This window comes from Mastacembelus armatus, chromosome 12, assembly GCF_900324485.2.
Source record: "Mastacembelus armatus chromosome 12, fMasArm1.2, whole genome shotgun sequence".
NCBI classification, from domain to species: Eukaryota; Metazoa; Chordata; class Actinopteri; order Synbranchiformes; family Mastacembelidae; genus Mastacembelus; species Mastacembelus armatus.
Genome location: NC_046644.1, coordinates 8,549,666 through 8,563,361, shown reverse-complemented (window position 1 = coordinate 8,563,361; position 13,696 = coordinate 8,549,666). Strand labels below are relative to the sequence as shown.

Genomic DNA, 13,696 nt, shown 5'->3' with positions numbered 1-13,696 from the left:
GTGGTCATTTGATTAAAGAAAAACTGTTTTTACTTTTATATATTTTCCATGACTTTCAAAGGAATATTTTCATACTTTTTTTGCTAAAGGATCTATATTTTGGATTCTCTCTCAATTTCTTTCCTTTCTCTCCTTCAGTGGGAAGAGATTGGGGAAGTAGACGAGGACTACGCCCCCATCCATACCTACCAGGTGTGCCGGGTCATGGAGCAGAACCAGAACAACTGGCTCCACACCAATTGGATCCTGACCGAGGGTGCCCAGCGGGTCTTCATCGAGCTCAAGTTCACCCTGAGAGACTGCAACAGCCTCCCAGGGGGGGTCGGGACCTGCAAGGAGACATTTAATATGTATTACTATGAAACGGATGGGGACGAGGAGGAAATTGAGGATGGAGAGATGAGAGATGGAACAGGGATGACCGAAGAAGAAGATAGGGTGATGAAGGAGAGCAGATATATCAAAATTGACACTATAGCAGCTGATGAGAGCTTCACCGAGCTGGACCTGGGGGATCGTGTGATGAAGCTCAACACTGAAGTCCGAGATTTAGGTCCTTTGACCCGGAAGGGGTTCTACCTTGCGTTTCAGGATTTGGGGGCTTGCATTGCTTTAGTGTCAGTGCGTGTTTTCTACAAACGCTGCCCCTTTCTAGTGAAGAGTCTCGCCGAGTTCCCTGACACCATCCCGGGTTCCGAGGCCTCGCAGCTGGTAGAGGTGGTGGGCCGCTGCGTCAATAACTCCCTGCCTTTATATGAGCCTCCCAGGATGCATTGCAGTGCAGAGGGAGAATGGCTGGTGCCTATAGGGAAGTGTGTGTGCCAGCCAGGTTTTGAGGAAATCAATGGATCCTGCCAAGGTGAGAGGGGAATGTATGTGTGAAGTATTGCAACAGCAACATCTATTGAATATTGAAGTCATTTGTCAAACTAAAAGGCCAAGCACTTCCATTTTTTTTTAGTTTTTTATGGTCCAGTATTCACATTTTTTGAGTGCACGTTTCTGTGTGTGTTACTTTTGTTTAGCTCTCTTCATTTTGTGTGTTTATTTATATATCCATGCTCATGTTTGTTTTTAGTATTGTGTGCTTGAATGTGTGGATGGATCTGTTTATTCTTTGACTAAGAGTCTTTCCTAGTGTGTGTGTGTGTGTGTGTGTGTGTGTGTGTGTGTGTGTGTGTGTGTGTGTGTGTTTCCAAGCTTAATGCAGGGTGTTCCCCTGAGCCCTGCAGCACTTTGCTGCTCTCATACAGCCGCTGTTGTGCTCCGACTTGTGCCCAAACATTCCCACCACCGACCTTAACTGCCATTTCCACGGGCACTCAGAGCCTCTCTATTTTTCTCTCCTTCACTCCTCTCCAATCTCCCTTTGTGCTGTCTTAAAATTAGCCTGTTTTCAGACCTGCACACCAGACACTACCCGTGCAGCCAAGAGCAGCTCTCACTGTCATGGTGAAATTTCAGAAAAAAATACAGAGAAATAGATATTGCAGTGGCATGAAGTCATGTGGTAGAGAAAATTGAAATGTGTAATATTTTTTAAGTAGCTTGGGTGTTTCATCTCTTCACACAGTGAAGCGATCAAGTGTCAGTCTCAAGGGATGAGCTAACCTTTTGCTTTGTATGTAGACTGTGAGCCCTGTGATGGACTGGTGATCTGTCCAGGGTGTACCCCTGCCTTTCACCCAAAGAGAGCTGGGGTAGGCTCCAGCGGATCCCTGTGATCCTAAATACATATATAAGTTGGTAAAAAAAAAAATGGATGGATGGATGTTTTTTGTGTGTGTGTGTGTGTGTGTGTGTGTGTGTGTGTGTGTGTGTGTGTGTGTGTGTGTGTGTGTGTGTGTGTGTGTGTGTGTGTGTGTGTGTGTGTGTGTGTGTGTGTGTGTGTGTGTGTGTGTGTGTGTGTGTGTGTGTGCGTGCGCGCGCGCGTGCGTGCGTGCGTGCGTGTAGTATAATAAAGCTGAACTATACAAATCTCTCCCAGTGCATAAAATAATCCCTTGTCCACTGCAGTTTCAGGTGTACTAAGACCAGGTCTGTTGGTGTTTACCTAGTTATCCAGCTAGTCCTGATATATGTACTAATATTACACATACTCTGTTGCTCCTGTGCTGGCATGTATGATTGCATAAATCAGAAATTGGATAAGATATAAGAGGAGGGTGGTTACAGGTCTGCATGGGAACCAGGGTCTCAGTGAGCAATTCATGCATTCGATTTTCCTTTGAATTCCATGCACAGTGCTTCGTGAACATCTAGAACTGGTGTCTCTCTGATGAGTTCATTAAAATCAGTTAGTAAACTATGTCTAGCTTTACTTTATCAGACATGGAGTCTCTGTGTGGAGATCATTAGGAAATAGCTGTCAGTGGGCCACTGGCCTGCCTGGAGTCATTCTGCCACAGGCTATGCAGTCTTCAGACTACAGATCTACTGCTGAGAAGGCCAAAAATTCATTCTGGCGTTCAGCAGTTATACTCAAGCGTATTCTGTGCCATGTGTATCAGTGCTAATGTAACAACACATATGTATTCACAAGTTTAAAAAAAAAAAAAAAAAAAAAAATCCACAAAATTTGTGCAGTTTAGAAAAGGAAAATCTTTTATGAATTATGTACTGAATGTCATGGTACCACACTAAACATAGAATAATGATCATCTGAATAATACTATTATTACCACGCATGAGATTGCAGTTGTGATATGGCATAGTTATTATTTTTCTTTATGGACTCCTGTCTTTTGACTACTCTGGTATGACCATTTAAAGTCTATTGGAGAATATTTAGACGTACTTTGTATGTACAGTAGTTTAATCCAAACCGAGTGCAGTCTTATGGCTTACTGTGCCATATATGCATCCTGTGCAAGATTGCACATTACTGGTAATGTGCTCATCTTTCTTAGCTTTAGTTGTACTTGTTTTTCATGCAGATGTTTATGGTAGACAAAATACTGTTGACTGTGCATTCTGTGCTTAAGCAAATATGTTTATATTAAAACTGAGGCTAAAATCAACACCAGCAGGAAACCCTTTTTCCACTCCTTAATTTCTAAGAAAATAGAGGACACTGCACTGAAAAACTGTAACTTACCAGGGTTTAGAAGTCCAAATAAAGTAGTTAATTTGAAATGTGTTTCCCCATTCCCATAGACAAAAAGACTTGCTAAGCGTGTAACTGAGAAGTGGTTTCTAGCTGCTCTGAGCTGGTGTTGACAGCAGCAGAGATTAAAACTGTATTTTTGTTTCATGAGACGTGAATAATAAAATAAAAGCCTTTTCTGGTGTTGACTCTTCTTAAAAAGAGACAGCCCAAAGCCACATACCCCCTGTGCGTGAAGGGGTGTGAGGATAAGGGTTATATTTTGGCTTTGCTGTAATAAAGCTGGCCTTGCCACAGTAAAGTATATTGGAAGAAGCTGACAAGTACACATCAGGCTTTTATTTTTTTTGCAGCTGAACAGAGTTTTAGGGTTGTAGAATGTTTAATTTGAAGTAGTTTTGGTGTGTTTTTCATTGTAGGAAAATGATCATGATATTTTAGAATAAAAATACAAATAGTGCTTACGTCAAAAATATGTTTTTACTATTATGATCTATGACTAAATGAAGTAAATAAAACAGTAGAACATACTTTTTGCTATTATTGAAGCTGCAGGATGTTGGGTTTTTTTTTTTTCCCCCAGACAGTTTCTTATGCAGATGAAACTGTTAAACTGACTGTCTTAGAAACTGTCTTCAGAGAGAAACATGGGAGTGTCTCTCCCTCTCAGCTTTATAACCACATGTGTTCACTGTTGTAGCAAAGGGTGTTTCAGTTGCTGTTTCAAGTGTTCTGTTCGGTTTTTAAGATGCTGAAATGTGCCTGAACTCCATACTGTGAGGAATCAATGTTTTATTTGTTAGGATGGTTTCTGGTTGCCTTTCACGTGTGGAAGATCTGAACATCTGCCAAGCTGAACTGGAGAACGTGCACTGCGTCTAGTGGTTTAAATTTTTTTTCCCATTATGTGTATTTTACCCTATGTGTGAATGCCAGGTTGTTTTTAAATATGGTAGAGCTGTTTGTACCACTGATACCTATGAAGATTTGATAGCCTGTTCAGCCTTTGTATTGAATGCTTTAAGCACTATTGTCTTACTGTAGACTTTAAATCAATGGGCTGCAGGACAAAGTATAATTCAGTGTGTGGGAGAAAATGTGTGTAAATCTGTGTCGATCCTCACCGGTTGTGTGCTGCCTGGTAGAGCATGATTTAACACAGCCTTTGTGAATGTAGGACACAACTCGTTACAGGCGGCTCTTTCTCCTCCTCTTTGTCTTCCTGTCTTTCTGCTGTTCTGTCTCATTCTCACATTTTTACTTATTTCCTACTGTCTCAATCTTTTGCTCTCTCTCTTTCTTTGTCATTACCTCAGTTTCCCCATTCTCCAGTTTGCATCTCTTTCCTTTTTTTCCTTTCCTGTTATTTTATCCTTTCATGACGGCCTATCAGTCATTGTCTCTGTCTCTGTTCTTTATTGCTGCCATTTATGTCAGCACTCTCCTCTTTTACACTTTTGCCAGAGCCTCTCACTCCACTTAACTGTCCTTCCCCCACTTTGAAGATCTGTCCATCTTTCTTCATCAGTTATCCCACTGCGCGCACACACACACACACACACACACACACACACACACACACACACACACACACACACACACACACAAACACACAACATTCATTGGATGGAGGGATGGATGGATGGACGGATAAATTCTACTGAGATGCGAAGTGATGGCAAAACAAGGAGACACAGGATAAATTGAAGATTTCACACCACAGGGTGTGAGGGCAGAGAGACAGAGAGATGAATGAGTGTTGTTTCAAGGGTGATAGCGATAGAGGAAGGATAAGTGAGGATAGAAGTGCGCAGATGGGTAAAGAGATAGATGATTGGGTGGGGGGTATAGTTTGAGTTCAGCCCCAATCTTGAGGCTAAATGAGTACTGAAAGGAATATGAGTTTATTGACTGGCATACTTTGAGATTCATGGAAGAGCTGAATGGGTTGTCATGTTTAGAATATGATTAGTTGATATGATTGGTTATATCAACTTATAACAATAACTATATATATATATAAATATATAATTTGTCATTTGCCATTTTGTGCCAACTGGGTTCTCTCTGCAGTTTAGGATGACCCCAGCTTGTAGTCTGGCTGTCATGACAGCACCTCATCATATTTCCATGTTGTACTGTATAAGGAGTTTACATGGTATACTATGCCAAACATACTCAGATTATAAATCTGGTTTCTGGAACCTGGATTTTGTGTTTACATGTTCAAACACATCAACCAAATACTCCAGAAGCTTATTCACAGCTAGGATATTCATATTCTTGTTAACAGACACAGTGACAGAAAAGCTAAGTGGAACGGAAATGTTCTAATATTGAAGTATGGGCTGAAATGATTGTTTGAGTGATAGGATTTAGGGATAAAATTATGTTTCTGTAATGGAACAAGGGCTAAATGAATAGTTGAAATGATAGATTAAAGTCTGAATAGAATCTTGGCTGGAAAAAGAGTTTGTTGAATGTTGGAATAATGGCATATCAGCGGAGTGAAATGTAATGATAGTAAAAGAGTTAAATGACAGTGCTGCAATAATGGATTCAGTGTTGGAATAATGGAGTGAGGGCTGCCCAGAATGTTTGAATGATGGGATAAGGACTGAACGCCATTTTGGGCAGATGAAATAAAAGCTGAATTGAATCCTGGGATTGCCCACATTGTGACGTTTGAATTCAGACTGCACTGAGTTCATGTGACAAATAAAGGCGGTAAAAGATGAGCAGTGAAGGCAGAAAATGAAGAGGGGAAGTTGGGTGGAGGAAAGCAGAAGAAAATGATGACAGCAGAGAATATGGGTGACTGCTGATATTGTCAATTAAAAAAACGCAACCAAATGATAGAACTGTCGCTCACTGATAGAATAATAAAAAATAAAAAAAAACGCAGAGCGTTTTGTTCAGCAAGTGTCATCTATGTGTGTCATCGGTACAGCTGGATTTCCTTTGATACTTATTCCAGTGCCGGGCCTCCCCTGATGTTTCTCTGTGTTTGCCTGCCTGTCAGACGTCACTGCAGCATATGTCAAACTCAATCTGGTCAACCTGGTGCTGCTGCCGTCAGAAATTGTCTCACTGTTGTAGTAATGTGAGGAAGATTTTTGCGTTGTCCCCCTGGGGGATTATGGGATAGCAAACAAGCGGCTCGCACTTTCAGAGTGAGGCTTGTGGTTGATGATGTGGGTATTACAGTCACAACACAGAGAAACACACATGATCCTGACAGCATTTGACAATTTAATATTATTACCCAGATGTTGGTCCCAATCCCACCTTGACTTGGGTATTTATTCAATTATTTCAGCTTAGTTCATTTGTATGTTGGTGCCATGACAAATATTTTGCCCATTTCTCACAGGTTCACAATATAATACCTTAGATTTAAGACATCTTCTAGTAACATATTAAAAACTAAACCAAACCTAAAGAAACTATAGCAGGGGCTAACTTTATTGTTGCATATGATGCATTTCTTTTGAAGACAACTTCGTTGTCAGAAAGAAAACACACCTGTTTGACATATTATGAGCTTTTATTTTGAAAAAAGAGGCCTATTTTTGTATGTTTTACCATATTCACACTCACATGCCTAATCTATTTTAAAGTACCTGGGGAAATATGGTCTTGCTGTTTATAGTCTGCAATGAAAACAACTTGAACGTTGATGCAGTGGTTCCTCTTTCTATTTACATAAACCTCTTCATTTTCTGACAGTGCAATAATTTGGATGTGTGATCCATCAGTTACTCCAACAACACTGGGGAAGCTCATATGTGCCTTTTTGTGAGCCTGCAAGGTGTGAATGTCTTGTGGAAACGAAATGAACTGTGACATGATATGAGGTTCTGAGAGAGTGCTGTAATTGTTTGCATCATCACTCTGCTGATGGATGATTGTGACAGACCCAAGTCATCACTGCTGCATTGTTGTATTTTTACCAGTTGCCAAATATTTGAGTTATGAGGACTTTGATTTCTGGCGTGGTGGCGTGTTTGCGCTGGGTAGGAGACGTGATGAGCTAGGCTTTATAAATTAAATTCTATGTAAAAGTAAATTCAAGTAGCCTTGTAGCGAAAGTAATAAGTGTCAAAAGTAGTTAGTAACAAACATTATTCCTGCACAATCTAATCTGTAACATTTGAGTATTTAATAACTTATTTTTTAAAATTTTCCTTATAACTTCACTTTCAGTTATCTTTAAAGCGAATAGGGATAAAATATGGATGTTCTTTCTCCGCATTGCTCAAAAGATATATAAGCATTGTGGATGATAGCAATCTGCCGCTGCCAGGTAGCCTTTCTGATTCTAGCATCTGCTGAAATATGAACCGACTGAATTTGTCACAAAAACAGCTGCTATTCATCTTTTTAGATCTTGTTCAATCGGGAACTACTACATGCTTCGTTCACCACACTCTACTCTCCTCCCTGCATCTCTCTTTCTACCATCTTTCACCCCACCCCCTCTCCATCGCCCCATCATCTCGACGTCTTTATGCTGTCATGACAACTAAAGTGCTTCCTGAGTGCTTGTTGGGTAAACTGACTTTCCCAGAAGTGCAACCTCTTTTTTTACCCTTCCCCCTGCTCATGTGCACACACATTTTTCTAAGACCCTAATTCACATAGCACGTTGCCTAGACCCTTAACCCCAGCCATAATAAATAAAACTAAATGTCATACACCGTTTGCCTTAACCTAAAAAGGCAAACGGTTTACCCCTAAAACCAAGGCTAAACCCTCACACACCCATTTAGGCCAACGACAGTGTCCTCACAGATATACAAGTGTAAAAGCACAGACACAAACACACATTCCTGCAGTTGCTGAAATATTCATAAAATGCTTCATTCAGCAGACCTGCCTTCATTCTGTGAAAGCCTGCTCATCTCCAATGGCCCAGTCACCACTGGCCTGTAGATCCGGTTAGATTGGCCAATACACACACTTACAGGTCAGGTGATTTGTTAGTTTTCCAAATGATACAGTTTACAGAACAGGTGCAGTTTTATAACGATTACATAATGTTTTGTTGCTTTTCTTTTTCTTGTACATTCTCTGTAAAACAGTGATGGTGAAGCTGAAATGCATTAGGATTAGATTTAGACACACATGAATGTGCATACAGAAATTGCATACTTTATATTTAAAAGGGTCAAAATAATTCAGTATTTTGGTCCTTGCGTTACATGTTTCCCCACCACCTTTTTTCCAATTTCACATGTCTCAGGACTATTGTAATACCACTAACACCCAGTACACACGATTTAGGTCCACAGTTGTTCTATCGCACATTTGGGCTCACAGTTGTTGTTCTGTTGCTTTTTGAGAGTGAGAGAGAGTGAGAGACAGATAAAAGCTGAAATAGTAACAATATGTAGTTGCTGTTACGGATGTTGTCGTACATGAATTATTTTACTATAAGTCTGGTCAGCATAACCTGATCCCTAGATTTATCACTTTGACGCATGGCTCAAATTTAATCTCCCCCACTAGACTTTCACTGGCTCAGTAAATTGGTTTATGTTGGAGAGCTATCATAACCTTCTTGACCTCTTGGTTTCTGCTTGTGGACTGATTGTGAGAATAAATGGCTGCTGAACAATGACCACCTCTGTCATCCAGCAGGCAGGAAAGCCCCATTGACTTGATTGTATATTATTATGGTGCTTTGTTTGTGTTCACACACAGGCATACACAAATATGAGTTTGCATCGGCACATATGCATGCACACATGCCGAGGCACAAACACAGTAATACAGTATTAATGCGTAAAGGTATAAAACCCTGAAACACACATACAAATAGGCTCACACACATGGTGTGTTTATATTCCGTAGGCCAGTAGCTCGCTGTGGGACAAATACAGGAACAGGATATTTACAGTGTTTCCTTGGCTGGTTTATTAGTTCACAATAGTATCTGTTAACAACAAAGGCATTGTATTTAAATTCAGACTCAGCCTTTTTTTTGTTTCTCTTCTGTCAAAGTTTACTTTTATGTCAATCCCCCAGAATCTGTGTGGAGTTGGAAGAGCAAGCAAGTGGTTGGAGAACAGGAAAAATTGAAACATTGCCATTTGGCTTTTTGATATTTTGTCTGATTGCACACTTTAACATTCGGTGGTGGACTGTAACTACAGTAAGTATAGTCTGTCCGTCCAACCATCATCTACCATTTATTTGGCACACTTAGTGTGTGAGCAGAAGGGTACACCCTGGAGAGATCGACTGTCCGTCACAAGGGTGACACATAGAGACAGACAAACACTGACGCTCACATTCACACCTACAAGCAATTTAGCCACCAATTAGCTTGACCCCAATCTGCATTTCTTTGGACTGACGGAGGAAGCCAGAGGATCTAAGGAAAACGCACACAGACACGGGGAGAGCATGCAAGCTCGAATTCGAGTTCAAATTTGGATTTGAACCTGGAACCTTCTTGCTGTGAGGTGACACTGCTAACCACAGCACAGCCGTGCCACCCACAAGTGTAGTCTGGGCATACTTAACTGTATATTTCTTGGATATGCCCATTTTATGCTGCTTTTTAATTCTACTCCAATAAATGTCTAAATTTACAGCACGTTTATTGAACAATTATAGTTACACTTACGCTGCAGAGGAAAATTTCCCCTACACAATCTATGACACACTCATAATATAATGAATTACTGACGTAATATCATTTCAGCTTCAGTATGAGCAGCTTTAATATGAAAATGCTCCTTAAATGCAGTGGAATAATTTTACTTTGTGGTATTGCTACTGTTGTTTAAGTAAAGGCTTTCAAGTTATTTTCCATCACTGCAGACCCTTTTGCGTCTTACAGCACAGTTCACACATCAGTTGGCCAACTAACCAGCTGGTACTGGCCGTAGTCATGAATCCTTTTCTTTCTTAAGGGATCTCAGTGAATTCATCCTTATTTTATCAACCTATATCAATAGGTGTGGGGGATATTTGGATCCATACTGCATTTATATCCACAGAAACACGGTATATTTACATGCAGTGTTCTGTTAACACACAGTTCATGGTCCTTAACTTTTCCTTCTGTTTTGTTTTATAAGCCACTGCCCCCTTTTTAGGATGTTACCCCCCTTCCGCCTTAATCGCTTACTATCTCTAATCCCACCGAATGACAGCCAGTCACATAAATCAACATGTTTACAGTGAAATGTTTCCAATTAAAAAGGACACTCGTTAAGAAGCAGGACACCACTGGATCCTTAATTGCCTGGGATGCCAATGTGTGATGCATATTAATTACATATTAACCTCTTTCTCCCTCTCTCACTCTCACTCTCTCACACACACAGACACACACACAGGCACATTATTGTGTAGTGCATATTAATTACCTATTACCCTTTGTACTGTGCATTAAGTGCTGCATGGCATCAGAAAGACAGCTTGCCCAACGGCATCTCACACACACACACACACACACACTAATTCCACCAATGTCATCTATTCAGGTTGCATTCACAATGAGAAATGAGCCATTTCAGTCAGCAGGCATGACCATAACTAATCTCACCACAGGAAGTGTGCACATGACTCTGTGTGTAATCAGGTATGAAGTTGTATTTCAGAGTGGGCGTGTCCCTTATAGAAAATTAAAGTTAAGCACCTGATTCATGGCACTAATTGCCTGTCTGTTCCTGAATCTGGTGATAGTTTAGTGTAAAACATCTAACAAGACAAATGACATGTTTTAAATTAAATGAAGAGGCCAGACTAAAATACAGCTGATTTTAATTGCTTTCATATTTTATCAAAAACCTAAAAAAAACATATATACTTCTTTTTTTTATCAGTCAAAATTGGAACCCAATTATCCACCAAGAGGTTATACTTGGCCAACGTTATGTACATGGTTTAGTCTTCAACAAAACTAAAGGCATATTATACAAATTGTCAGGGAAAAACAAAACTCTCCATTGAGCTGCACTCACTACAGCAGAAAATATAGCTAAAAGACTTTTTTTTTAAATGACAAAATGGGAGTGTCATATATCATGTTTAGCAAGACATGCATTAATTTCCATACAAGTGCTGTGTTTGCTGTTCATGTGGATAATCTAGTTACCCCAAATGGAAAGGAGCCAAAATTAATGATATTAAATACCTTAACATCCACTCGGTCGGTGTTTATTAGTCTAATGAAATTGACTTTCATTGAAGTGGCATGCAGTGGATTTTGTTTTCTACAGGAAATTGCACATTTTAATTGCAAATGTTTGCAACTTGCAGAGGAGAGACCGATCCCGGCATTATTTTAATTTAATTAGAACATTTCATCTAATCTCTGACACCATGTCATCAGCAAATCTCTCTCTCTCTCTCTCTCTCTCTCTCTCTCTCTCTCTCATTTTAACTTCTATATATATATATATATATATTTATTTTACATATATTCTAAATGCAACTATTGCACTAAGATTCTTCCCAAGTAAAATCTTGGATCGCATGAATATCTGATATATTGTATGTTCCCACTGTATGTGGAATAAATAAAAAGTAGTCATCCTCTGCAGTGACAGCTGGCAGTGACTGTGGCCAACAAACAAATAAAGACGAAAAAATCTACACAAACTCAAAACTTGATCAGCAGGAAATCCAAGCCATCACGGTAGCACACTGTGCCCACACCATACTGTTTGATTGACAGGTGATCTTTGGGGAGTGCAACACAAACACACCAGGCGGTGAGCGCTCAGCACCAAAAATAAAAATAAAAATGAATTTAAAAAAAAAAAAAAAAAGAAAATAATCATTCACTTTTTTACATTCTACGCTACTTTTTCTAGCTTCTTCGTTTCTGCTCTTCTCCACTCTAATTCACTCTGGGCTTGTGTGCCTGTGTTTTTTTCCTATATGTGAAAAGAGCTGACATCCTCTTTTTTATTGATTTGGCCATGGTTGTTTGGGAGGGTGAAGTCAATGAGAGCTAGACATCAGACTATGGCAATAAATCTGTATGCAACCATAACTGTGTGTGTGGCGAAAGGCTGAAATAGACAAAGGATCAGGTGTGTCCTACTGCCCTGAATGCTGCACCCACATCGAGGGTGATGAGGTAGTAGGACCTCATGACAGGCTGCAATAGAGCAAAATCAGTTTAATAAAATTCTGTAAAAAAAAACATACATGTAATAAGAAAGTAACCATCGATACAGCATTTCTTATTTATTAATAAATCAGAAAGCAAACAAATTATCTGAAAAAATACATCTTTTCAAATCCGAATAAAATAAACCCTAAGGCATACATTAGTTGTCTGTGCTCTGTTGAGCATGAATTATGTGATCAGATGTATTACTATCTGCTCAGCCAAAACTAGGCCAGCAACATGAGTGCCTCAAAAGCAACGTCTCGAGCCTTAACTCATAATTAGGGTATGTGTGGCATCCAACATTTTATGAAAGGCTTTGTGTGCCTGTGTGTGTGCGTGTGATGCAGAGGTGAGACACAGAGATCCAGGGCAGAGGGAAAATTTTTCAGCCGTAATGTTCCATGACAACAGACCAAGGTTCCATCAAGGTGAATCAGAGCCACCGTCGCCTAATGCCCAGAGCACACATCTCTCTCTCTCTCTCTCTCTCTCTCTCTCACTCACACACACACACACACACACACACACACACACACACAAATTGTCCCCTCCACTCCTCCTTTGTCCCCTCTCTTTCTTCCTGTCACCCTCGTAAAGTTTGCTTTCTTTCTCCATTTTGCTCTTCCCACTGTTTCATTTTCCCATCTTATATTTTGTACATTCCAGTATTTTATTCCCCTGTCCTCAGAGCTGAGGTTTAATTATGTAGCTTTTAATCACAGTGGTGGTGCCTCACAACAGCCATGTTAAGAAACGGTGAAAACAGCAGCTCCTAACCTTAAAGCCCTTAGAGGACAAACGCGAATGAGTAATCTGCCTTTTGAATCCTCACCTCTGTTCTTCTCTCCTCAGCTCAGAGAAAACAGAGATTTGTCATTTACTCTGCAACATTTGTGGGCACAATATGTGGAACCATGCTTATCAGTATCCCTATTCCATCCTCTCTTGCATGTGTCAATCTGTATTTCATCAAAATCAGGAAGTGATACTGAGATAAGTCGGAGGCTGGTTGGCTTCGGGGTGCTGCCATGGTGACAGAGGTTGTTGATGCATTGTTGTTAACATTCTGATTGTGTCACCCTCCTGCCTACCTGCATCGCTCAGATCAGCCGTCTGAGTGTGGGAGGAAGAGAAATTGTCTGTCACTGGTTGTTTTATTTGTTTGTGCACTTTGCACATATGGGGTTAGGGTGGGTCTAATATTGTGCAGCAGATGCAAGTGCAAGCTCTTAATTAGGTACTGGTTACAACTCATTGAACTGAAAAATGGCAATCAAAGGTGGGGAACCCTAAAAAAGGGAAAAAAGTAAGCATTTATTCAGTAAAGACAATAAAACATAAAGAGCTCAGGGCTGCACATGCTGGATAGAAGAAATAATCCCTCAAGGGCTAAGAAGAAATCCAACTTCAAAAGAAACATAAAACATAAAATACAAATGTGACAACAGAAA

At 40.1% G+C, this 13,696-nt stretch overlaps 1 protein-coding gene across 2 annotated transcripts in view; it reads left to right on the top strand.

Annotated features, from left to right (window-relative positions):
• Positions 1 to 13,696, top strand: part of epha5 (EPH receptor A5) — a 54,108-nt gene that overhangs the window by 11,790 nt on the left and 28,622 nt on the right. For both annotated transcript variants that reach the window (XM_026297268.1, XM_033325473.1), the window contains one exon: positions 139 to 859. In XM_026297268.1, coding sequence (XP_026153053.1) covers positions 139 to 859 — 721 coding nt within the window. The remainder of the gene's footprint in view (positions 1 to 138; positions 860 to 13,696) is intronic.